Below are 26292 nucleotides of genomic sequence, written 5' to 3'. Positions count from 1 at the left end.
TGATAAGATGTTAAGGTGAGCAAGCTCAGAGACCTAAGCTCATGTTCTGAGGGCTGAGAGTCCTGGTTTCTCCCTGTCTCTCTGTCACCCCCTCTTGTCACAATAAAGATGTGTCTTCGCCTGTTGGTCATATTATATAGTCTTTTCTTTCTTCCCCTCGGTTTTCTGGTCAGTTCTTGTGAAAAGTTTATTTATGAGCCTTTATATGTAATTGATTCCAAGTTAGTTTTATTAACTGAGTTTTGTTGTTCTGTTTTGGTCTGGGTTTTTGGGTGGGAGGGAAAATAAAAGGAGAATTTTGCTTTATTACATGAATTAAGGACCCTTCGTAGCATAATTTTGCTTTGGCTGTTTTACTGTGCTATTTAGTTAGAATGTTAATTAAATTTAAAAAGAATAAACACAAGAACCAACATGGAAAGAGTAAAAGTAAACCACATGTTTTCTGTAATTTATTTTACTAGCAGTGGGCGGTCCTTTGTCCCGCGCTAGCGGATTGACGCCATGGTTCGGGAACTGGGGTCTGAAGTCCTGGGACCTCTGTGGACGTGTCCCTGGGGTCCATCACTTTTCGGTCCCCTTGCCCGCCTCCTTTCACCGGGCAGTTTAGCTTTCATCTCCTATACGTTGCACATGGATACAGGTTCCTATGAACAAGGGAAATTTCTGCTGAAAAAAGATTGAAAACAATTAGGCTACTAATGGGTGGACTAGAACCTCTGGAAAGATTTCTAAAAGTATAACCCTGTAGTCTAACTGTGCTCACGCATTCAGTGTGGACCTGCGGTGTGGCTGGCAGGAGAGTGTGCCGTAGAAGCAGCCCTGGGCAAACTACGGCCCGCGGGCCGGATCCGCCCGTTTGAAATGAATAAAACTAAAAAAAAAAAGACCGTACCCTTTTATGTGATGATGTTTACTTTGAATTTATATTCGTTCACACAAACACTCCATCCATGCTTTTGTTCCGGCCCTCCGGTCCAGTTTAAGAACCCATGTGGCCCTCGAGTCAAAAAGTTTGCCCACCCCTGCTCTAGAGACACAAAACTGATAAGACATGGAATGGTGGGAGAGAGGAGCAAGTCCACGCGGCTACGACACAGTGTGGCTGCAGGAGTAGTGCCCGCTGCGGGAGACACAGTGTGGCTGCAGGAGTAGTGCCCGCTGCGGGAGACACAGTGTGGATGCACCAGCTCTGAGGCACAGCGGGTCAGGGAGGCTCCTAGCCGCCAGCTGGGAGGTGGGAGCGGAAGGTGATTCATCACCAGGATGTGGACAGTGAGCAGGGAGAAAAGTGCGAGAGCCCAAGTCCTAGGTTTGTGGAATTTGTTGCCTCACTGGGGAAGACAGATGAGTTAGGTGTTTCAGGCTGAAGTTTTGCATGTATGTGAAATGGGCCTTTCGGTTTTATTTAAATTCCTGTTTGGATTTGGATGATGTTACGCATTCATACTTTCAAGCACCACCTGTTTGGCTTTGTTGTTCCCGTTGTCAGCAGTTCTGTCGTCCTCCTCGCTGCTGGGGGCGTGTTCTGTCGCCTTTTCTGATGCTTGAGGGGAAGTGTGTGGCTCCTTTATTTTCCAGTAAATACATTAAAGCTATAAATTTCCAAACAAGCAGGACTTTTTGTGTGTCTCTTACAATGAACTATTTTATGATTCTCTTTTTAACCTTGAGGTTAAATTTTATGTTATTTAATTTCTAGCCAAAAGGATTTTTAAAGCCCTTTATAGTTATCATTTTCCGATTTTATTGTATTTGTGATTAAAAACATACAGTTAGTACTATATGACTGAAATTTATTGCAGCATAGCATGTGAACTTTTTTGAAAACATTTTACTTTTGTTTAAGGATAACACGTATTCTCTCTTTGTGAAGTTTGTATTTCATGTTTGTGTGCTTATTAGTAGTATTATTCAGATTTTATATTAACATTTGTCTGCCTTTTCTATTTTAGACGTAAATATTTAACATCTCTATTGAACACTGTCCGCTTACCTATTTCCTCTACAGTTTTTAGGTTGTTTTCTTTTAAATATATTTTTATTGATGTCAGAGAGGAAGGGAGAGGGAGAGAGAGAGAAACATCAATGATGAGAGAGCGTTATTGATTGGCTGCCTCCTGCAGGCCCCCTGGATCAAGCCTGCAACCTGGGGCACATATGCCCTGACTGGGCATCGAACTGTGACCTCCTGATTCATAGGTTGATGCTCAACCATTGAGCCACACCAGCCAGGTGGTTGTTTTTTTTTGTACAAATTGAATCTGTGAAGTTAAATGTAAATATGCTCATGATTGGTATGATCGTGCTTTGCTATTCATTCTGTCAGTGTATGATACTAGCCGTCCTCTTCCATATCATCTTGCTTGAATTCAGTTTTGTGAGACATCATAGTCGCTGACCTAGGCGTCTTTGGTTCAGTCTCTGGTGTGTCTTGTTCTCTTCTATTTTCAGCCTTCCTGCAGACTTTGGTTTGAAGTATGTCTTGCAGAGACAATATAATATTGGATTATTTTCCCCTTAAACCCAATTTGAGCAGCTGTTCTTTAATTAGTGAAGTAAGCTCTTTATTTATATGGCAGACAATTATCATTACAGTTGGGCCTATTTCTTGCATTTTATTTGAGATTTCCCAACTATTTTTCTCACTCTTTAGATTTTCTCTCCTTTTCATTGAACACAGTTTTCTTAGGCTGTGTTAGGTGCTATTTGTTCTCCTATTGATTTCTTAAAGCCATTGGCACACATTTCTTCTCCAGCAAAAGAAAGTGCTTTGAAATTGTTGAGCATGCCCCCACCACCCTTCAGTTCCTCCTCACCCTGACCCCCTGTCATCTGGATACCCCCTGGGATTTTAGTTAGGCTTTGTTTTAGATGTCATTTCCCCCCTTTTCTTATTATCCCTTTTTAAGACAATAAGGAATTGGAAGTTTGGCAAATGTCTCATTTAAGTGAAAATAATGTACCTTTCTCACATGGCTTTGTGGGGAGATGAGGTGAGGTGAGCAAGAGCACTTGGTAACATAAAGGTTACACAGATGTCCGAAAGGTGCATCTGTTCCCAGCCTGCCCGTCTCCTGCTTCTTGCAGAAAGGCTCCAGTCCCTTTTCAGAAACCTGAGTTGATGTGTCCTTTTCTTTACTGCGTCGCACGCTGTCCTTTGATGGGTGACAGAGTGTCTGGGTCACCAGGCCCCCGTCCCCTGGGCTCGGCAGAGGCAGTGGTGTGCAGTATAGGGCACCAGGGTTTGCTCACTGAGCAGGGAAAACCCGGGGTAAAGGCTTTGTTGCTGATGATTGACTGTGGAAGCCAGGGTGCTGTTGGAGCTCCCCCGTCAGTGAAAGAAGGACCTGGGAAGTTGGAGGCATAGTGCTTTGTTGTTTAACAAAAGCTCACTGTACGGGAACAGGAAGCTCTATCATGTAGTGAAAACTACTTCTAGGTACTTTTAAGAATAAAATGAATTATTACAATCAATGGCCTAATCTAATGGTACCTCATTTTATTCCTTACTAGGCTCATATTGGCAACTTACTAACATCAAAATTCTTCAGCTACAAGGATTTCGATACTTTACTGTATACGTGTGCAGCGGAGTTTGACTTCATGGAGAAGGAGGTAAGACAGGGTTTCTAGTCTTCCCTTCGGGTTGTGTTTCACTCCTTTTTCAGAAAGGGCGTTCCTGTGATTTATACTCTGCCCCTGTGCTGTCATCTGGGTTTGAAGGAAAAGGAAAACCTGGCAGCTTAGAGGCAGCTGTCCCAGTGACACTGGTACGGCTCCCTGGACTCTGGGTCCTCTCTCACTTAACAGTGCAGAACCCTGCACTCAGGCGGCGGCCTTCCTTCCAGCGGCTCTTCCAGGCAAAGCCCTCGCCCAGGGAGCTCAGGCTCCTACGCTGCACTGCGCTCACTTTGCGGGGTGTGTGTGAATGTTCGCGTTGCTTTGAAATACGATTTATCCAAGTTCTCATCCCACGTCAGTTTTCTGTTAAACCTGTACTCAGATGTTTAGAAGGAAACCAGAGAGTGGTGTAGTTGAGTGAGAGACAAGCTGCAGTGTCGCCTAATGTTCCCGAACAGATGACTCCCTTCTTGGTACCATAGCTACTGGGCACGAGCAGCCTGCTGCAGAGAGACAACGTGCACAGAAAAGCACTTTGCTACCTTAATGGTATTTTATAGAAAATAGAATTTGCAGTACTTTGTGAGCTGGTTTGGTTCAACAAACATACATATATTTGTGTCTCATTATACCACCCAGGTGGCCCTGATTTATGATATTTTATTATCTACGAAACGTGTTTCTTTTTTTAAATAGTATAGAATTGTCTTGTGAGGGAAAGTGTTGGTGACAAGCAAATCAGTTGCGATTTAGAAATTTCAGGTTCAGGATTGTTTAAGACTGTGACCTCAAATTATTGAAAGGTGCATAGGATTGCAATGTGCCAGGCTTTGTTAGTGAAGTTTTTTCAGTAGTTTTTAAAATCTGTTATAAAGGAAATGCCAAAATGTTTTATTCTTTTTGTAAATATTGATCAGTGTATGTGTGTTTGTGTATGTGTGTGTGAGAGAGAGAGACAGAGAGAGATGGGATCATGGTTAAGGTTTGATTTCTTAAAATATATTTTTGTCAATTTCAGAAAGAGGAAGGGAGAGGGAGAGAGATAGAACCATCAATGATGAGAGAGAATCATTGATCGGTTGCCTCCTGCACACCCCCTACTGGGGATCAAGCCCGAAACCTGGGCCTGTGCCCTGACCTGGAATCGAACTCTGACCTCCAGGTTCATACATAGGTCCATGCTCAACCACTGAGCCACGCCAGCCGGGCCTGGCTAAGGTTCCCCCACAAAATACACAGGGAAAGCCCAGGTCGTTTGAAGGAGTCGTGCTGACTGCAGGTGAACGTTAGGCGGCCCTGTAGTTAGGGCAGTTGGTGCAGAGGGTGAACAGTCATCTCTCTCATCACATTTTACACTTTCACATGTGAGGACAGGATCTGTTAGTGTTTTCAATTCAACACTTTGGGGAAATTTGTTTCTATGGAAACGCATCTTCATTTGTATAATGGGAGTCCGTGGTTAGATTGGGCCCTGGCTGGGTGCATGCTCATGTTTCCCTTCACTTAGTTCATTGTTTGAAATGAAATTTTGTCTATTCACAATAACACCTTCTTCTAACAAAGCCTCCCTGTGAATTTCAGACTCCACTGAGGTACACGAAGACACTGCTGCTTCCCGTGGTCCTGGTGGTGTTTGCTGCGATCGGCAGGAAGGTATGTCCGTCACTAGCAGCTCTTTCTCACTGTAAAGCCTTTTCCAGTTCCTACCAGGAGGTGAGTGTGCTGGGCTACGTGTTAATCCAGCACAACAGTTACTAATAGCCTTGGACGAGCACTTATAACCCTTAAAACATCCCTCTGTCTGCCAGCTGGAAATAGACCTGGGGAAAGGGTGGCTCAGGCTTGATAATCATGTATTTGAAAGACAAGATCAAAGAGACCTTATTGACCCAGATACAATGGTTTCCGCCAGTGTAAATTATTGCTGACTTGCTTTAACTCTTATGTAGTAGCTCCCTAAAATCTTTAACACATGCCTTTGTAAGCCATCTGCGCAGTGTTCACTAACTCCTGGATTGGATTTATTATTAATCAAAAGGAAAAATAGAATATTACCAATATATTATTAAACTCAATAAAATGCTTAGACTCCCAACTTGGCTTTGATATTGAAACTCTAAGCCCAGATACAGATCAGGGCAGGGAAGTTGCAGTCTTTAGCAAAGAGCGGGTGTGGTGGTCTCTTTTCTTTGAGTTGGTGGAGGTAACCGTAGGCATTTTAAGAGAATGAATTGAGATTAATCTGTAATAGAATAATAGGTGATAGATTCTGATCTGTAGCTAGTGGTGTCTGTGTTAACACAATGTTGCATATTTGTAGAATATTCTGCACTATACTTGTCGATCACATTATGTACTGTACTTCCCCCAAACATATCATGTGCGTTATTTCAGCTGGATAATTGACAGCCCCGTGGGGTACACAGACATTATTGTCCCCATTTGGACAGATGTGGAATCGGAAGGTGGGAGAGGTTGCTCCCAGCCTCACCTCATGTCCACGGGAAAGCTAGGGGCAGCGGGGATGGGACCGCGCACCTTCCTCCCCAGCTGCGTGTGCAGGACCCCGCTTGGAGCCTCAGCCCAGTCCACATCCAATCAGTTCACGGCCAGTCAGTGCTGCTGTCTGCCAGGCTCTGCTTCCTTCGCCTTCTGCGCACTTTATGTGGGTCCACACCCAGAAGGAAGTAAAAAATACTAGATGTCGGCAACCCAGGAGGCAGGGAAAGACACCATGTGGGTGGCTGCAGGTGATGAAGCCAGGTTGGGCTAAGGAAGTGGGGATGTTTGATTGAAGAAGGAAGATTCCACTGGAGAGAGGATCAGTATTTCACATATTTAAAAGCCTGCCACTTGGAAATAAGATCACATTCATTTGGCTCCTTAGAATTACGGCCAATTCCAGGAGGCAGGACCTTGGACCAGAATTGATCCAAAGTGATTAGGAAAGTGCTGTAGATTCAGGCAGCAGCCGGCGGCTCTTCAAGAGCTGGGTGAACCCCAGTTAGCAGTGGCATGAGGACACGGTGCCGGGGGTGGCGTTTCAGGCCGCACGGCCGCCCAGTGACTGCTCAGTATGAAAAGGCAATTCTCAGTCATGTGTGTCTGTGTGAAGGGGAGGCCTGGAGGGTAGAAGCCACTGAGTGGATTGGGAGCCAGAGGGCCGGTTTGAAGGCCCAGCAAAAGACTCCACCACCTTCCAGGAGGTCGCTTCATCCATCCGAGTGAGCTGGTTGCTCGTTTACAGAATGAGGACAGTGAAATCTGCCCGCCCAGGTTGTCGGGTGTTGATGTGCTCAAGAACTCTACAGATGCAAGACTGTGTCGTCGTAATTATTACTTTCCGAGTTTTCTCTTCATACTTTTATTTCAGTAAAGGTTTGAAAGTTCAGAAGACACTTTAGTTAAAATTCTGCTTTTCCCCAAACAGCTATTCTAAAGTGTTTAAAATCTTTTTGCAGATCATTAGTGACATGTGGGGTGTCTTAACTAAGCCACAGACACATCTAAGGTAAATATACTATTAATAATGTTGCTACTTCCTCCACTTATTATAAAGTAGATACTTACAGTGTGTTCACTGCATAGTTCCGTGTTGTATACCCGATATTTGCTAATCGTCGTTTCCCTGGTTGTCAGCCTTTGTTTTTCTCGTTATTTCTTACCTGTGCAGAGCCCAGCACACCCCTGTCCACACTCTAGGCCCCGCCCGACCCAGCTCAGGCCGACACGACCTGCACATGGTCTGTGCCTGAGGGACACAGTGTTGTGTTTTGGTTTAGCAGGGAAACTATGATTCTGTCGATGGTTTCAGGACCAGAGAAGAGCAGGGAAATATAAAACTGGATCCATACCATACTTTCTATGCAAATTAATTTCGAATGGAACAAAGATTCAGGGGGAAAAAATGAAACTTCAAAATTAACCGAGAGATTACATTTCTAATTTTAGGATTAGAGAGGCCTTGTTAAGTCTGACATAAAAACCTGTAAGCTAGAAGAAAAGATGACAAGGTTGTCCAGATAGATACTTGGGTTTGGTAAGATATTATAAGCATTGTTCAAAGAAAAAGACGAGTTGGGGGAAGTATTTGTAATATAAGAACAAGGGACTAAGGGCCATCCTATATAATAAAAGCCCAGTGACCAAACAGCAGAACAACTGGTCGACCAGGCGCTATGACGCACACTGACCACCGGGGGGCAGACGCTCAATGCAGGAGCTGCCCCCTGGTGGTCAGTGCGCTCCCACAGTGGGAGTGCCGCTCGACTGACCGGGATGAGCAGTGCTCCCACAGTGGGCAATCCCCACAGGCCACACCCCCTACCAGTGCACACATGCCGTGCACAGGGCCTGTAGTCTTATATAAAGAATTTCAATAAATAAGAAAAATGATAAAAACCCATCACTAGCAATTGAGAGAAGAACGAATTCTCCTTTCCCTTTCTGCCCCTGAACAGGCAAGTGGTTCCCTGCCTCTGGGGTTTGGCAGTGGTCCTGCCCGGCCCATACCTGCCCCTCCCCTGGCCCCATAGCCTGGCTCTTTTGTATGGCCAACGCCTTTAATCCTTACATAATGCCACCTCCTCAGGAAGCCCTCCCTGACCATCATTCCTGAGTAGCTTCCTGTCTCTTGCTTGTTATTCTTCACCATCACCCCTTTCTGATTCTCTCAGCGTGCATCACCATTTGTGCTTAAATACTGTACCTCTGGAAGTTTGATGGCACAGGGAGAGGTACGGTGGGGCTGTGCTTCAGCCAGCACTCCTCTCCATGCCAACGCGTCCTCTCCGTGCTCACAGCAACGCAGAGATAACGCACAGAGATGCGCGTGGTGGGGGTGTTCGGTGAACCGTGGGAACAACCCCAGTGTCCACAAGTAAGGGATTGGCTTAATTAGGACCCAGTCATAGATGGGTGCTGGCTGTCTTCATGGACATATTTCCATCACACGTCATTGAATACAAAGTTACAAAACCGTAGATCGGATGGTTCCACTTTTGTTTAAAATAGGAAGATTGTGTACACTTATTTGTGCGTAGGAAGGATCTGGAAGGATGAAACTAATGACTAAGAGCATGGACTGGAGGACGGAGTAAAGGAGGTTTCAGTTCGACTTCCACACTTTGGCCGGAGTTTGGGGCGGGGTAGAGGTGAAGGTTATGTGTTTGTATTTTCTTTTATAACTTGAACACACAGTCTTATTCTCTCACCTGCGAGTTTCTGCCAGCCAGAGAGAGATGGTTGCACGTACCCCGAGACAGTCCTCGTTCTCATTTAGAAACGGCTGTGGCTGTGGCTGTGGCTGTGGCTGTGGCTGTGGCTGTGGCTGTGGCCGTGTTTATTCCTGGAGCCTTTGGCGGGGGTGGGAGGTGGAGTGGGGCGGGATAGGGGTGGGGGGGCGGGGCAGGGAAGGCTTCTGGTATAAATGCCAACATTTCTCTGCATTGGAGACGGAGTTTTTCCCAAAGAGCTTGAAGGTTTGTACAGATGACAAGACACGAAGCCACAGCTGTGAGGTAGCTCTGGATGAGAAGGGCGGGCCTGTCCAGACGCAGAGCGGCCCTGGGAGAACCGCTGGCTGCGGAAGTAACTGCAGAGCCCACGGGGCTAGCGGGGTCACCGGAGCAGGGCAGGGCTTTGAGGGCTGGCTCCCTGACACTTCATTGCACATGAGTGCCCGAGTCGGACGTCAGTGTAGAAGGGGAGCGGGCGGGAGAGACGAGTGAATATGGGATGTGAGTACCGGATCCCCTTCCTTTGCTTTCCCGCTCCTTCCCCTTTTGTGTAAGCTGCATGGGGGCAAAGGGCATTTCCCACCTTGTTCCCCGCACCACGTCCAGTGTCATCCGTGCTCAGTGACATGGAGTGTGTGGATGGATTTGCACCCTGTCCTCCTGAGGGGTTCATTTCGTAGGGGGGAGAGGATAGTCAATAAACCCATGACAGTGTGTCTTGTATGAGGCGGTAAAACAGGGAGATGATGTGGGAGTGATCGAGGAGGGGGACCGAATGGGGGGACAGGGCGCCTCTAGGTTGGCAGCAGCAGCATGAGTTGCGTAACTAGAGCTTGGTGATGAAGAGGGGATGTGACCCAAGGATGAGGAGTGGGGCCCAGCTTAGGAAGGCGGTGGGCAGCGTGTTAGGGATTTGAGTTTCTTCGTTACCGGAGGACCCAGTGGAGGGTTTGGGCAGGGTGTGGCGTGCCCGATTCCCGTGTTCAAGGTTGCTCTCAGGACTGTGAAGGCATCTGTAGGGCGGGGCGCGGGGTGGGGTCGGAGGAGGATGTATGAGCCTTCATGCACACATCCTCCTCAGGAAGTTCAAGCTGTCAAAGCTAAAGATGGGATTTTGAGGCTGTTTGTATTCCAGAGATGCTGCTGAAAAAATCTATGTGGCTTCCTCAATGGTCTCCGTAGCAGCTACAGTTCAGGGGGAGCTGGGGGAGCATGCGGGAGGGAGGCAGGGTTTGGCACCGAAGGCCTCGGAGCTCCTTTCAGTCCGCTCTGCTGGGACGGCTGCAGTGAGGGCTGGCTCCCCCGTGTCCCGTCGGCTGATAAACGTCCCTGGCATCAAGTCTACGGCACGAGCAGCGTTGCCATTTCTTTCCCAAGAAACTGTCTTAAAGGGCTGCCACCCCAGCTTGGGTTTATCACTGTTAGCTATTTTGCTTTACATAGATGCGCCCTGAGGGACTATTACAGGAGCTGTAAAACTCACATTTGTAAGATAAAGATGCAAACAATTGAAGGAAGTGCTCCCACCGTGATTTAATAGTAGTGTTTCTTTTCCCATTGCAGAAACCACCAGTGTGAGCACGGAGAGGTAAAGACTTAATGTTTGTATATATTTGGACTTATTTCTTAGTCCCACCTTCTGAGTTTATTAGTAATGTCACTACTCATCTGTAGACAAGGCCTGCACGTGTTTGCTGAGAATGCGACAAGCGGGAGTGGTCATTGTTAAGTAGGAAACTCACTTGGTCCCCTGTGGAATCCCCACAGTGGTGGCAGTTCACTTCTGGAACCATTCAGAGGCACGCGGATTGGGATTGCTTTCCCCTCGGCTCACCTTGCCCGGGCTTCGGAGATGTGACTGCTGCTACTCCCAGCTCCTGGTGATTCAGCCTGGGTTTTCCCCCTTCTTACTCTTCTTTTTAAATTGAGATGTAATTGACATATAACATTATATTATAGTTTGAGCTACAACACATGATTCGAATGTACATACATTGCGAAATGATCGCAATATGTCTAGTTAACTTCTGCCACCCCACTCAGTTACAAGAATTATCCTTTTTTTCCTTCTGATGAGGCCTCACGATCTGCTCTCTTAGCACAAGCCTGGCGCCTGCAGCTAGTGATGCTGCAGTGCACGTTCCCACCTGGTTCTCTTGGCTGGGCCAGGGCAGAGCGCTGGGAGCTTGAACTGCAGCTGTTTCTGGTTGCCGCTCCCGCCGGGACCTAGTAGCGAGAGGTAGATTCAGAAATGTGCCGCAGTGACGGAATTTGAGCCCTCAGACAGAGGGGAGAAGTCGGACAGTGAATGTGAAGGTTGCTTATTTCAGAAATGAAAGTGTTGTTACTAAGAAGCAGCACCCTTTTCTGTGTGCCCACCGTTTTGATGCTATAGTCTGAAACGTCACAGACAGTAGGAGTGAACCTGTCTCCTTTCCTTCCAGCTGGTGTACCATGCACTGCAGCTGATCGCGTACACAGCCCTCGGTATTTTAATCATGAGACTGAAACTCTTCCTGACACCACACATGTGTGTCATGGCTTCCCTGATCTGCTCGAGACAGGTAAGGCCGTGGCTCCTTGGCGTTGTAGCCGCTGTGATAACTTCACAGCTTTGTTGTTGAGGGTCCCTAAGACAATATTGAATTACCCAGAGTTCTGAAATGATTATCATTGAAGCTCTTCATGGTTTTGTACTGATTATTCCAGAAAGCCAAAGCTGATCATGTTCTATCTCCAAACTTCTAGAATAGTCCTTGACAAACAACAGCAGTGCAGTGAATTCAGGAATGGTTGCTACAGATGTTGATGGGAAGCAGAGCTTAATTGTAGAAATAATTAGTTTGCTTTGACATTCATATCATAAAGTATTGTAACAATTGATTTTATTTGATAGGTACTTTCAAGTTGCATGTTTTCCAGTATTGAGCTTTACAATGTTTTCACTGAGTACACGTGTGCACAGTGTATCCCTAGCTTCAGTGCGTTCCCTTTTAAAATTGAGCTGCAGCCTGCTGGTTATTTGCTGCTTGCTTTTCCTGGATACCTGCCTCCTTGCTCTGTAGTCACAGATTTATGCTTCCACCGAGTTACCTATTCTTTTTTTTTTTTTTTAATATTTTTATTGATTTCAGAGAGGAAGGGTGAGGGAGAGAGAGAGAAACATCAGTGATGAGAGTGAATCATTGATCTGCTGCCTCCTGCACGTCCCCTCCTGGGGATCGAGCCTGCAGCCTGTGCATAGAGCCTGCAACCTAGGCATGTGCCCTTGACTGGAATCGAACCCAGGACCCTTCAGTCTGCAGGCTGATGCTCTATCCACTGAGCCAAACGGCTAGGGCCACCATGTCACCTTTCATCAATCAGGTGGCCCTGTGTGGAACAGTACCTCTTTTCAACTTAGCAGTATTTACTTAGCGTCTAACCACGCTCTGGGGAGGAGGGTGGAGCAGTGGGTGGAATACCTAAAAGCACCATTTTCTGTGTATCTTTGGGAGTGATCTTTGGGAGAGAATGATAGCGGCACGTGTTGTTACTGAGAGTGGACCATCCGAATAAGGAAACCACCAGCCGGCCTCCGGTTCCCAGGCAGAGTATTGTTAGGTTTGAGAGGCACTGCTTTCTGAGGGTCGATGGAGGGAGACTGCTGTTTCTGCCCCTGTGCCCAGCAGCCTGGACAGAAAAGGAGGCTGGCTGGAAGCTTTCCCTGCACCCCTCCTCCCTCCCCACCTCCACCCCCCACTCTCCTCCCCCACCCCCCAGTGAGACTATGGCCCTAGGTGCCCCGGGCTGGCTTCTCGGGGTGGGTGCTCCACGCACAGCCGCCTGGGGAAGGACCCTGCACTGAGCTCCATGCTCTGCTGTGGCTTTTGTGATCTTCATAATCTTCGAGCAAGGGGCCCTGGTTCTCGTTTTGCCGTGGGCCTGGCCTGGCCTGGCCTGATGGGGAGTAGAGCGAGCAAGTTGAGAGAGAAGAGCTGCTTAAATCTCGGCCCACTAGTGGAAGGGCTGGTGGGAGAATCCTTTGATTTCCACGGCACTGTTTCTGGAACTTGCTTTATCGGGGCCTCGCAGAGCCTGTGTTGTTCTCTGGGAAGAATGTGTGTGTGTTGGAAACATGCTGCTTCCTACTGACAGTTAACTGCCCATGTGTCTTTGACTTGGTTTCAGCTCTTTGGATGGCTCTTTTGCAAAGTACACCCGGGTGCTGTTGTTTTTGCTCTGTTAGCAGCAATGTCGATACAAGGTTCTGCAAATCTGCAAACCCAGTGGAATATTGTAGGGGAATTCAGCAATTTGCCACAAGAAGAACTTATAGAATGGATCAAATATAGTACCAAACCAGGTAAAAAGAAAAGTAGTGTTTTTCCCAAATTTTACATCACTGCAAAACCCTGAACCGAGTAACTGCCAATAGCCTTACTCTTTCTAGTCAGTGCTGCTCATGGATTATCCAGAAGAGAGATGGCAGTCTTTTTTTTTTTTTTTTTTTAAATATTTTTATTGATTTCAGAGAGGAAGGGAGAAGGAGAGGGAGATAGAAACATCGATGATGCGAGAATCATTGATCAGCTGCCTCCTGCATGCCTCATGCTGGGAATTGAGCTCACAGCCCTAGCATATGCCCTGACCGGGAATGGAACAATGACTTCCTGGTTCATAGGCCAATTCTCAACCACTGAGCCACGCGGGCTGGGCACGGTGTCAATCTTGCTTAAGTGGTTTGCAAAGGAAATGCGAGGCTTATTTTTTTAGTAATTAATTTTGCTGTTTTCCATTCATTCCAACTTTTTTAAAGTTTTACATGCCACAATTTAAAATAATTTTTATGCTTGTTTTCTTCATGAATTTTTAATCTTAGCCAAATTCCTTCTTGAAATGAACTCATGGGATCTATGTTTAAAGAGGGAGATTTTGTTGTCATCCGAGTATCAAATGACTGAATATGAAATCATCTTCAGAATTTTTTGGTTCTATAAAAGTTTCTGAGTCAATTTGTTACTTCTTTCCTAGAATCAGGAAAGATACCCAAGATGTTTACAATAAACAAAACACAAAAAACCCTCGATATGAGATGATGAGGCTGTCTCCCAGGAGAAGGCCTCACGGAGCTGGGTGTCGGCTGCTGCTTTATCGGCCGTCGGACTCCACTCTGGCTCTGCCCTGGGTGGTGCAGGGACCACCTCTCGGGGCTGCAGCCCCTTCAGCTGGGCTCCGCTTCTTTGAGTTGAGTGTCCTCCTAAGACGTGGCTCCTGCTTTGCAGACGCGGTGTTCGCGGGCGCCATGCCCACGATGGCGAGTGTGAAACTCTCCGCACTTCGGCCCGTTGTCAACCATCCACATTATGAAGATGCAGGACTGAGGTACATGATTCTCACCTGAAAACACATTTTCATACTCACAGTGTGGGGGCCAGCAGAATAAGGTTTCAGGAAGGACGGGGTGAGCTGGGACTTACAGAGGTGGGAGGAATGCTGGTGAGATGCTGCGTTACTTGCAAAACGTGAGGCTCCATAGGGCAGTACAGCCCACCCCTGGGGCTCATCATGTCACCAGGCGCTGAGGAAGTCCCCGCGTGCCAGCCCAGTCGGGTCACGAATCCCAAACATTAGGTTAGTACTCGTCCTCCTCGGCTCCGGAGACTCCTCAGCCTGTAGCTTCTGTGAAGGTTTTCTCATAGCCCATTTTTCTGGAATTCCATTCAAAGAGGCTTTTATTCAGGTTTTCACCAGGATAACCTGTTAAAATGTTGTGTTTTGTTTTTTACAGTTTTTTTCTTAAAAACGTAAAGTATGCCCTCTTTGAAAAGGAAGTAGACTCCATTCCCGTGCGTTTCCTAGGGTAGGCCAAGTCATTCCTTTCCTAAGGGACTGGGTGAGTCCTAGTAATAGCAGTGGGATATATATTTTATAAATAAAAAGCTTTACATGATTAAAAAAAAATTATTCCTGGCAAGCTAGTTTCCAGAGCAGTATGTTGAATAATTTTAGCCTTTACAAACCTAGGGACGAAATGGAGAGCCGCTGCCCGCTGACTGTCGGGGTCAGGGCTGGGCTGGCGCAGCGCGAAGGAGCCCATCTTGTGCTTGTGTAGCGCCTCCCAGCCCCTCTTTCTTGTGAGAGTGCCGCCTTAGAACAAAACCACGCAAACAGCCAGAAAGCCCCAGTGTGGGAACCCCTCTCCCAGGTCCGGTGCCCCCTCCTCCCCTTTCCTTCCGACCTCCCTCCCGATGCCCTGAGTGGGCTCCTGTGGGGCGTCTCCTGGCCCAGCCTCCCTGGCGCCTTCTCCCAGCCCCGTTTAGTCTCACAATCTTCTGCTCGATTTTTCTTTAAAGAGCCAGAACGAAAATAGTGTACTCGATGTATAGCCGGAAAGCAGCTGAAGAAGTGAAGCGAGAGCTGGTCAAGTTACAAGTGAATTACTACATCCTGGAAGAGTCGTGGTGCGTGCGGAGATCCAAGTGAGTACATGTTTGATGACCACGAGCCACGAACGTCAGGCCAGGCTCCTGGGTACGCGCTTCATTAAGTCGTGCGGGAGATGCAGCATTTAGCAAAGTATAAGGGGAAAATATTTGTAAGGCAATGGTTTGAATTGGAGTTTTTTCCTTCTGTCATTACAGATATCTATTTCTTTATAATGATTGGCCCGTGCACACTTCCTTAAAGGCAGTATACAGGCGCTGATTGATAATTTCCCGAATTATTAATATTTGCCTGTGATGTTTTTTAAATCTTTTATTTCACATTGGATATATTTTCTCTCAAAAGACTTGCAGAGTCTGAGACCACGTGGAGAGTCTGGTTGTGATGACGCGGGGAGGCGCTGAGCGTCAGGGCCTCCTTTGTCCCCACCATCCCTGCCACCCCTGCAGCTTAGACAAAACCTCTCTGCTCTTTCCACGTCGTATTTGAGTGGGAAAATGGCTACTTTTACTCTGACCTATATGCTCTTGGGTTTATCATTTTAAAAAATGCCTGTTTTCAAGAGCCGCTCACTAAGGGTGTAAGCAGCAAGAGTTAGTAAGACCCTCAGAGCTACTGTGAGCTCCACGGTGGACTGTTAGCTGCACTGGGTGGCTGGATAGCTGATGACAGCAGCTTGCTGCTGACACACCAAAGCATGGGCTCCCGGTGGAGCAAGGACAGGAGCGTCTCACCAGAAACCGGGGATGTTTGTGGGATGCTGCTCATTCTCACTGCTCTTTAGCTGAACAGAAGCCGTCAGGAGATTGCTGTGTCGGTGGCTTGGTCCTACTTACTCACCATGTATTTCCGTGGTACACAAGGGTGTTCAGACACACTAATTATATATGGACTCAGGAGGGAAAACAATTCTGGGACACGGTTGGTCAGCATTGCCCACCAGGAAACTCGAACAGTTGTTGATTGTTGAACGGTTTTTCTGTGACTATGTCCCAAGCTACTTGACTTGAATCAGGATTTATGGAAAATGTTATTGTTCTTCGAGTCATGTTTTAGAAAATGCTTGAAGTCTTTTTGAACATAAGAATGTATATGAAATTCGTATACCCATCTTAACTAACTTCGTTGGGTAAATTTAGGACAGAAAACTCTTAACTCTTCTCATACTTCTGTGAGGACTTTGTAATAACTGGATGGGGCTGACATCTGCTGTCAGAAGTACTCCTTTTAAAAAATACATTTTTATTGATTTCAGAGAGGAAGGGAGAGGGAGAGAGAGATAGAAACATCCATGATGAGACAGAATCTTTGATCTGCATGCCCCACACTGGGCACTGAGCCCGTAACCCGGGCATGTGCCCTGACTGGGAATCCTGGTTCATAGTTCGACCCTCAACCACTGAGCCACACCGGCCAGCACTCCATTTTTTGACGGCGATTTCCACCGTGCTGGGGTCTGCTTTGTGCCTCGGCCTCACTCCCGAGGCTCTGCCAGCCTGAGGCAGCTGTAGGTCCCTGGGACAGAAATGTCATGTTTCATGCTCCTCCCCCACCCAAGCTAATGACGAGCCTTGGCGTAAGAGTCTCCGTGTTCCCCTGGAGCCTTGCAGAATAGTGTGGATCGTGCTGAGGTGCTGTGGGAGCGCCCGGATGTGCGTGGGTGTAGTAGTTCACGTACTAATAGCAGAGCACTGCTTTCTGTACATGATGGGGGAGAAGACAACTTTAGGAATTTATTCAGGCAGTTAATCTGCACCCTAAACATCAGCAGTGAATCACCCATCTAGACAGAGCTTGTTGCCAGCACCAAGACTCAGAGGTGGATGGTGGGGGTGCTGGAGTCCCACGGGGACCTTGACTTGCCCTTGTGTTTGTTCAGCAGAAGTAGGGAGGCAGGAAGCGGAGGAAGTGACTTTCTCTAACCTGTTATCCCCACTCCATTACTAAGACAACACTCGATCTGCTGCAAGATTGCAGCCAGACTGATGCTAAATCTCAGGGCTTAGTCCTTGAAACAAAACGCACACTGTGCTCTCCGTTCTGATAGGGAAGCAAACAGGCGCTCAGAGAGGAGGCGGGGGAGAAAGACTGATCGCAAGGCCTGCCGTAGCCACGGGATGGACCGAGTTTCTTGGCAGACTTTCCACCTGCATTGGGCTCTTACTTCTCCCCCGCCTGGGCCCTTGCTCCCAGCTCAGCCATGCCGGCCTGAGACACCTGCGTGCCACGGGGACAGAGCAACCTGTCAGAACAGAGGAGCGAATGGGGAACTCACATACGAGAAGAGAGGACAGGGACTAATATTTATCTAGTGTTCGGTTCATGCCCAGCACTTGGGTGAGCCCTAAATTATATGATCTCATTTACAAGGGGCTTAATTGTGTGCCTTAATTATTCCTTATTACTTGACACTCTGTGTTCCAATAACATGTATGAAAATCACTCAAATGCAAGTTATAGATGAGCTTTTAATGAACTACTCTCAGTTCTCTGCTTTCTTTCTCATTAGTCCCAATAATACAGTTGACATGAAATTAAAATACATGAATTCAGAAGAAAATTATTCAGGTTTTCACTGATGCTCTTTGAAGATGTAGCCGGCTGGCCTGGGGAGACTTTGGGAACTTGATAGGGACTCAAGGATGTTACACTTGGGCAGACAGTCTCCCAAAGGCAGCTCTGCCCTCTCTTTTCTCCTGCAAGCAGGGGGCTCAGGAGCTGGGAGTTTCTGCTTGCTGTGTAGTTCACTCTCTGCTGCCATTGGCCTGCAGTGTGGTAACCGCCTCGCCTCAGCTCCTGGGAGAAAACGAGAAGGTACACAAGCCGAGCCCCATCATGTGTGTGCTCAGTGTTGGGAGAATCTGCTGTCAGCCACGGTATGCAAAAATGTGCACCAAACACTCTGCACACAAACACTCATTGGGGAAACCTCCCGTGGAGATCCTTTGATGGAGGCAGCGTGAAAGTTGTGTAGCCCTTTGTCAGGGTGATAGTGCTGCTTCTAGAAGCTTAGCTTGCAGAAGGATAGAGGCACAGAAATGTTTATGCAAGCACCGCTTTATTATGGTAACATGGGAAACAGTTAAACATCCACCCGTAAGAGAGTGGTTAGGTAATGCACAGGAGTACCAGCGACAATTAAAAGGAGGAAAGCTGGTCTTTATGTAATGAGATGGAAAAGGGCCACATTTTATTGGCAGTGAGGAGTCCCAGAACAATCTCATTTGTGTAAAAGCAGCCCGGGGCATCAGCCCACGTAAATGCCCGTGCCTCCCTGTGCCTGAACCAGAAGAAAAAGTCTGGCAGAGTGTGTGCTGGGCTCTTTGCAGAAGTCACCTCTGAGGATGGCCCGGGAGGGGATGCTGACTTCCATGTTTTATTTTGGTAGGTCTGTTCTGACACTTTCTGGATGATTGATTACCTCTAAGTAAAGATGCTGTGAAAAGAGAAAGGATTGCATTCCGCCACTGTGCTCGCCTCCTGGTGGAGAGGAGGGAGTGGGGTTGCCATTGGGAATAAAGGGACCTACTGGGAATGGCTTTTTCTCTTAGAAAAAAGTGAAGCAACTATGACAAAACATGAGTTGTCAACGCTCTATAATTTCTCCTTGACTTGCCCTTGTGTTTGTCCAGCAGAAGTGGGGAGGCAGGAAGTGGAGGAAGTGACTTTCTCTAACCTGTTATCCCCCAGGTTAGTATCTACCGACACTGAGCACACACATGACGGGGCTCGGCTTGTGTACCTTCTCGTTTTCTCCCAGGAGCTGAGGCCAGGCTGTTACCACACTGCAGGCCAATGGCAGCAGAGGGTGAACTACACAGCAAGCAGAAACTCCCCGCTCCTGAGCTCCCTGCTTGCAGGAGAAAAGAGAGGGTATTTTCTGTCGTTTTTATTTTTTAAATTTCTCAAAGCGAATAGAAGGTTGTGAACTTGCATTCACCTTTTCTGTTTTATGAATGGGGCCAGCGTCTTGTAAGCACATCCCACATGTGACTTGCCCTGCGATCCTCTGGCCGAGGCTCAGTTTGGCAGAGAAATGGTTGCGCTTCCCATTCCGTGTCCCCTGGGAGTGCACATCCCTCTGTTCTGTCATCCGTGAAGTTAAGTCCCTTCACGTGATTGAAGCATGTCCCATTCTCTCTAGTTTAAGGAGACAGCTTTCCTTTATTATTGATAAGAAATCTATAGAGTGGTATGTAGAGGCCATTTGTTCATTCCTCTTTCTCAACAGCGTTTCACCAGATATCTTTTACATCCAGTTTTTATTCCTTGCTGAATCAATGATTACTTTAGTGATTATAAATATTAGGCAATATAGATTGGAAAGTAATGTGTCACTTACTGAACAGTGGGCATGTGAGGATGGATTTGATAAGCAATAATTGGACCAAGAGCTACTGGGCTTTCTGTATGGAAAAATTTAAAATCAAATCTCTACCTCACACCATACAGGAAATTAATTACAGATGAGTTCTAGGTCTAAATGCACACAGCAAACTTAAAACTTTCATGGGAGAATACACAGTGTATGTGTTCACGATAGTGTGGTATGGAAGAATTCCTTAAACAAGACAAAAGTCATAAGCTCTAAAAGAAAAGACTGGTATTTTGGAGTATAAGATAAAAATCTTTAAAAGGAAATTGTGAACCGTAACAAAAGCCAACAATTTTAGATTTAAAATAAATGTTCGAGTTATCGCGAAGATCTTAATCTTATTTGGCAAATATCACATAATACCAATTTTACTTATACTGTTCTTTAAAAAAAAATATGTCGTTTTCAAGATTGAATTATGGGTTCAGTTAAGATGTGAGTTTAACACTACTGCATTTTCTTGAAGTTGGCTCATTCTGGAATACAGTTTATGGAAAGTTGCATAAATATGAACTAAGTATACTTGCCAATTAAAATTTGTAAAATTAATATAATAGATTACATTACCTCTTCCTACATGCTGGTTACCATGCCAGATACAGTGTCTCTATTAATCCTTATACACAGCCAAGCCAGGGGTTTTTCCCGTTTTGGAAATGTGGGGGTGAGGCTGAGCGAACTGTCCAAATGCACATTTTGGTAAGTAGCTGAGGCAGAAGGTGACCAAGCTCTTCCCCCATCACTGCATTCGCATACTTTGTACATCTGTTTCTTTAGCATTAGCTTTGCTGTGTTCCTCCTTGTTCTAAGGAGGGCTTAGGGCGGCTCACACAAGTGTAAATTACTCTGATTGGATTTTTTAAACTCAGTTGATGTGGAGCAGGTGAAAGGAGGGAGGGCAGGATAGACAGTGTGTGCCCTGCTTCACCCGCGCCTTCTGGTTCCCTATGTGTGAATCTTGCAGGCCCGGCTGCAGCATGCCCGAGATTTGGGATGTGGAGGACCCCGCCAACGCTGGGAAGCCGCCCTTATGTAACCTCCTGGTGAAGGACTCCGAGCCTCACTTCACCACCGTGTTCCAGAACAGTGTTTACAAAGTCTTAGAAGTTATAGGAGAATGACCGCGGCCTACAGAGAAGGGCATCACTCATGGTTTTAACGTTTTGCTGATAACTCATGCCTTGTTTTTAAGCAGATCCCAAAAACTTTTATAGCTAACTGTTTTCAAATAGGACAGTGTTTTATTTGATCTATTCGAATGTCATTCTGATTGTAAAAGTATGTATACCACTATGAATTGGGTACTATTTCAATGCACCCCTTAAAATTTGCTATGCAAATGAGTATATGCTTGTATTTGACTTAAACATTTGTGCTAAAAGGAGCAAAGCTACCTGTCTACAAAATAAATAGGTGATGACAAAGATGATATGAAAATATGGTCAATTCTGAACTCTGTGGGGGCTGATTTCACAGTTTATGGACCATCATTAATGCCCTTGCTTTTGCATCTGCCTCTTGCTCTTGTCTTTGGGACATGCCAGTGATCATTGGCGCTCCTCAGCCCTGCTGGTCCCTGTCATAAGGGTAGACAGGGCTGCCAGGGGTGGTTGCTGGGTGGAATTACCTGTTTACTTCCCCTCTCCGTGTGCTTTCATTCTTTGTTGCTCTTGTTAACGAAGCATTTCCTGCCCATTAATAATCCAGACTCTAAGACAGAATGGCCAGGTCCATTGCTGTGCCAGCCAACAGTGTGGTGTTAGCATTTCTTCTCCCTCCTCCCTCTCCCCCAGCCCAACATTCTTTGTCAAATCAGTGGTATCTACTCAGTTAGTTCCTTATCAAGTACTTATTCTTGGTTTAAAAATATTTAATGGCGAGTGTATATTTTCTCATTTTTAGTATTATTCAAATGTGTATATTTTAATACCTTTAAACCACTTTTAAAATTTTTCATGTTTAATTGTAGTTTTAAGAAAAACTATTTTGAACAACCTCAAATGTAATACATCCAGAAACTAATGTATATTTCTGTAGACATAATTTACAGTGGGACAATAGACTGTAGTGTGTGGTAGCTTTTCTGTTACTATTAAGATATACTACAGCATGACTAATTTTTCTGTCAGAAAGTAAATGAATAATAATATTGAATGGAGTTTTTATATTTTACTTTTAAAATTGCCTGTCTTTAATAAGACAAAGCCTTAAGCCTTACCATTTTGGTTCTAAAAACCATTTCAGTGTGAGGAATGAATATATTCAGCTTTCCTCTTTATATTTTTCTTCCTATTTATTTTTATTTTAAAAAATTTCCAAACCCCCTTTGAGTTCCTCCCATGAATTTTTGTCTTCTAGAGGTTGTGTGAAATGAGATTTTTCAGAACAGTGAGTCCTTGTAGCTCTGAGAAACGGTTTTAAGACTTTAAATTCTAAGCAAACCGTGCCTCTGGCGGACTGCACATTGAGTCATGCAGCGTCCTCTAACCACAGGCCCGTTAGCCTCACTGGAGCGCCCTGAGCCCCGAGTCTCAGCGGGGGTGCCGGTGCCCACCCGGGAGCCAGGCATCGCGCTTGTCTCTGCCTCCTCACAGACCCAGGACCAGCCGGGCCAGCTTAGAGCAGACCTGAGTGTGCAGCCCCAGGCCTGAGTCCTGGGAACGTCCTTCCAGCCCCCCTGCCCACCTCCCCCCCCCCATTCTTTCCCTGTCTTTAGGTGCTTGTCCCGCCTCCCCCCATTTGCCATTTGCTGGGTGACTTTTACTTCTTGGGAAGTAGCCAGGGGAGTTGTGGCTGAGGAGGAGAATTGATCCAGAAAAATGGGAAGAGGGACCCGAGCCCCCAAGGATGGGCGTGTGGGGCGGTGGAGAGAAGCGCACCCCTCCGTCTGCAGCTGTTTCCCACCCAAATGCGGCTCTTTTATATATTCAGCGGGAACAAGACTTTTAAGAAATGGTACTTTTAAAGTTATTCTCTGTTCCTCCCCCCTCCAGTGATTTCCTTCCCAATAAGTTCCCATGTCATGATTGGACATTAAATACAGTGGCCACTGCTTCCTGTGCTGGGGGAGGGTAAAGCGGTCACGCTGGTGTCATTCCAGGTCACGTGTGTCAGTATTTGTACCTCGGCTCCCAGCAAGCTCTGGTTCTGCTTTTCGGCCGACGGTGTGGGCAGGCCTCGGGCTGCGCGGCCCGCTCTGTCCCGGTTACCGTCACGGTCATGATCATGTCCGGGGGCAGCCGCTGCTGCAGATTCTAAATCTCTTTTTATGGCAACACAGCATAGTAGTAGGTTTCATAAATGTGACAAAACAGTATTGAAGTTCAGTATTTTACACATTTTTTAGCATTTAAAGATATTTTTGCTTTGGTGTAAGGAAGGCAAGGATGGGCAAGGAGGCGATAAAGACAGCTGTGCTCTGACGGGAACAAACGAAGCCGGGGCAGTATTTCTAGAAGCTCAGCCCCAGGCAGCGCTTGGCAGAAGCAGTGCAGGTTAGAGAGAGGCGGGTGAGGAGAGGGGAGGGTGCCTCAGGAACACGGTGATGTGACAGAGGAGCATTGTATTTTTATGACTTTTATGCCGGTTGTTTACATGTACTATGTATGTTAAATAAAAAAGATCATGAAAATACGAGGAGTTCTTTGTTGTTTATTGTTACTTTCGCTTCCTCCCTGACCCGGGGTGTCCAGCCTCCTGGTGCCGTCGGATAACCGAGGGCGGGGCTGGCAGAGCGGAGCTGCTTCGTCCTGGGGAGGGGCGCTGGGCTTGCCCACGCTCTTCTTGTACCTGTGGCGTCACACACTGAGATGGCTTGTCATTTTCATCAAGGGACACAGTCGTTCTTTAAAGCCATATTTTGGGGATAATTCCAGAGCCGCTGAAAGCTTTTGCTCGTACATTAAAGCACAGTGTGGGCGCGTGGCCTTCCCTCAGTCGCAGCGCCATGTTTTTGCTTGATGCGAGCGTCAGCTATACTTGTCTGCCTGGAGGAAAGACAGGCGGGTTAGTTCACGCCTCTGTAATTGTTTCTTTACACGGTGACACCTGACGCCCGGGGTGAAGTTTATAATACCGTGGCTCTCAGATGCAGTGTGTGGAGTTCGCATTCTTGGAGGCTTGTTGAACCCAGATTGCTGCCCCCCCTGCAGAGGTTCTGATTCAACGGGCCTACGATGGGGCTGCTGTGGCCTGAATGTGTCCCCCAGTTCACAGGTTGAAAAAATCCTAACCCTGAGTGACTGTGTTAGGAGGTGGAGCCTTTGGAAAGGGATTAGGTTATGAGGATGGAGCCCACATGAAAGGGAACGCTCCCTTGCCCCTTCGACTGTGGCCACAGCTGCAAGGTGCCGTCTGTGCACCAGGAACCAGGCTCTCACCGGACACGGACTCAGCCGGTGCCTGCGTCTCGGATTCCCAGCCTCCAGGACTGTAGGAAAAGGATTCCTGTTTGTAAGGTATCCAGTCTGTGGCATTTCAATGTAGTCGCCCCAAGGGACTAAGATGGATGTAGCCCCATCACTTGCATTTCTAACCTGTTCCAGGTAATGCTGATACTGTTCACCCTGGAGTGTTTGAGAACCACACTCTAATGAATGGGAAAGACTGGAAGACTTGCCTCTAGGGGGCGCCCTATTCCTGACAGCACTTACCCACCCACCAGGACAGAGGGTCGCAATAGTGGGAACTGGATTTTGCGGAGTCCCTTGTGGCTAAAGGGCTTTGCTCCAATGGAACTTGCAAGGAGCAAAGAACAGATCTGGTCATTTTTAACCAGAGCATCAGTACAGCTTATTTGCACTGTATTTATTGATGAGAGTTCTGGACCATAAACATTTTAAAACAAGACTGGGTCCAGGTCCCTCTATGCCAGCGGTTCTCAACGTGTTTGTCGCGACCCCTTTGGCGGTCGAACGACCCTTTCACAGGGGTCGCCTAAGACCATCCTGCATATCAGATATTTACATTACAATTCATAACAGTAGCAACATTACAGTTATGAAGTAGCAACGAAAATAATTTTATGGTTGGGTCACAACATGAGGAATGTATTTAAAGGGCCAGCAGGTTGAGAACCACTGCTATGCTGTCTCAAAGGGTAAGAGATCCTTTTTTACTGCTGCATACTATTCCCTGGTGTAAATCAAGCCTGTCAAACAAAGGCTAACACAGACCAAATAAACGAGGCCCACAGGCCGTGGGTTGGACATGTGTGGTGTAAATGGACCACAGTGTTTCTTTCACTTTAGAGATGGAAAAAGAGTGAAATCCTTTGAAACTGGACTTCTTTTGTAAACTTCCTTTGCCTAGAAGGAAGTAGATAATTTAGTGATCTGCGTGGATTTTAAAACTTCATCTTTCACTTTTCTGCTTTTGTGTGATCCCAGGAACCCTCTGGCTTCTTTCTCCCTCTGTTAGAGGGCAGGTAAGGGTAGCTCTGGGTCTCAGATCACTCGTTCCTTATCTGACCCCTTCCCCTCCCCCCAACCAAAAGTTCCTCATTTAACTCAGTGAAATTGTTCCTGACACAAAAACAGCGGAGCTGCTCTTAAACTTCATCACATTCTCCCCTTGCCTTTATCTCACAGTGCTGTGTCAGCACAAACACATTTTTACAACTGAAGTCGACAAGGACATTGGGGTATGCGCTTCCCTTTTTAGCCTTCCTCCCGCCAGGGAGATCTAAACATTCTGAGTGAGTGAGAGACTGGAAGGCTTTCCCTTAAGATTCTGAGGCGCTGTGGTATAATTAAAAGGTACATTTGTCTTTTTTTGCAAAGATATTGGGTTGGTATTGATATTGGCTCTGTTTTCAAAGCCATGTTTCCTGTGCTCAATGGGCTGTGACCTCAAATTCTAATTAAATAAGCAGCGTGTTGTCAGAATGACTTTCACATGAGTGGCACTGCACTGAGAATTCTGTTGAAGCAAGCGTGTTCCTTTTAACTCGGCATGATACGGTTTCACTGATGTTTATGTACCTGCACATTTTTTTCTGTATGCAAATTTAATATCTTGAAAGAAGGTGGAAGCTAGCAAAATCAGGCTCATTGAGTTGTTATGCTGATTGCCCTTAACGCTTTAGTACTTACCCATTTCTAAAATACAGAAATGAAAGTAAGAACTGGCCGATTCTAAGTAGATTTGGCATCTGTCCATCAAAACTGATTTAAAACAACAACAAAGTAGCCTGAAGGCCAGATTCTCAGCTCAGCTTTCTGACCAGCCCAGGTCTCTGGTTCTGACCCCTGGGCAGCGGTGCCCGGCTCAGGTCTGTCCTCTGGGCAGCATTGCCCGGCTCAGGTCTGCCCTTTGGACAGCGGTGCCCGGCTCAGGTCTGTCCTCTGGGCAGCATTGCCCGGCTCAGGTCTGCCCTCCGGGCAGCGGTGCCTGGCTCAGGTCTGCCCTCTGGGCATCTGCTTATTGAGCAGAGTCCAGACTCAGAGGCCTGCCTCTCGCCCTAGAGCACCCTCCTTCCAGGATTGGCAGCCCTGCCAGCCCTTCACATCTGTGACGCGTGCCGGGGTCCAACCCCAGCGGGTCCAGGTGTCCCCAGAGGTGTGGATGGAGTCGGCGAAGAAGGAATGACATGGAGGCAGCATTCAGTTCATCAGCGGCCTAGCCAGGATC

At 46.8% G+C, this 26292-nt stretch overlaps 1 protein-coding gene across 1 annotated transcript in view; it reads left to right on the top strand.

The window, feature by feature from the left end:
• The window catches only part of DPY19L1 (dpy-19 like C-mannosyltransferase 1), a gene marked incomplete at its 5' end in the record, with an annotated part of 59802 nt that extends 36513 nt beyond the window's left edge, over positions 1–23289 (top strand). Inside the window, 9 exons of the mRNA XM_081102541.1 lie at positions 3517–3618; positions 5206–5277; positions 7086–7135; positions 10425–10449; positions 11306–11425; positions 13032–13206; positions 14126–14225; positions 15197–15322; positions 20627–23289. Of these exons, the coding sequence (XP_080958667.1) occupies positions 3517–3618; positions 5206–5277; positions 7086–7135; positions 10425–10449; positions 11306–11425; positions 13032–13206; positions 14126–14225; positions 15197–15322; positions 20627–20783 (927 nt within the window). The 3' untranslated portion in view covers positions 20784–23289. The remainder of the gene's footprint in view (positions 1–3516; positions 3619–5205; positions 5278–7085; positions 7136–10424; positions 10450–11305; positions 11426–13031; positions 13207–14125; positions 14226–15196; positions 15323–20626) is intronic.
• Between the last annotated feature and the right edge of the window lie 3003 nt (positions 23290–26292).

Source organism: Myotis nattereri (assembly GCF_964212035.1).
Source record: "Myotis nattereri genome assembly, chromosome: 11".
NCBI lineage: Eukaryota > Metazoa > Chordata > Mammalia > Chiroptera > Vespertilionidae > Myotis > Myotis nattereri.
The sequence above is the reverse complement of the archived record's forward strand: the minus strand, read 5'-3'. Positions and strand labels throughout refer to the sequence as shown.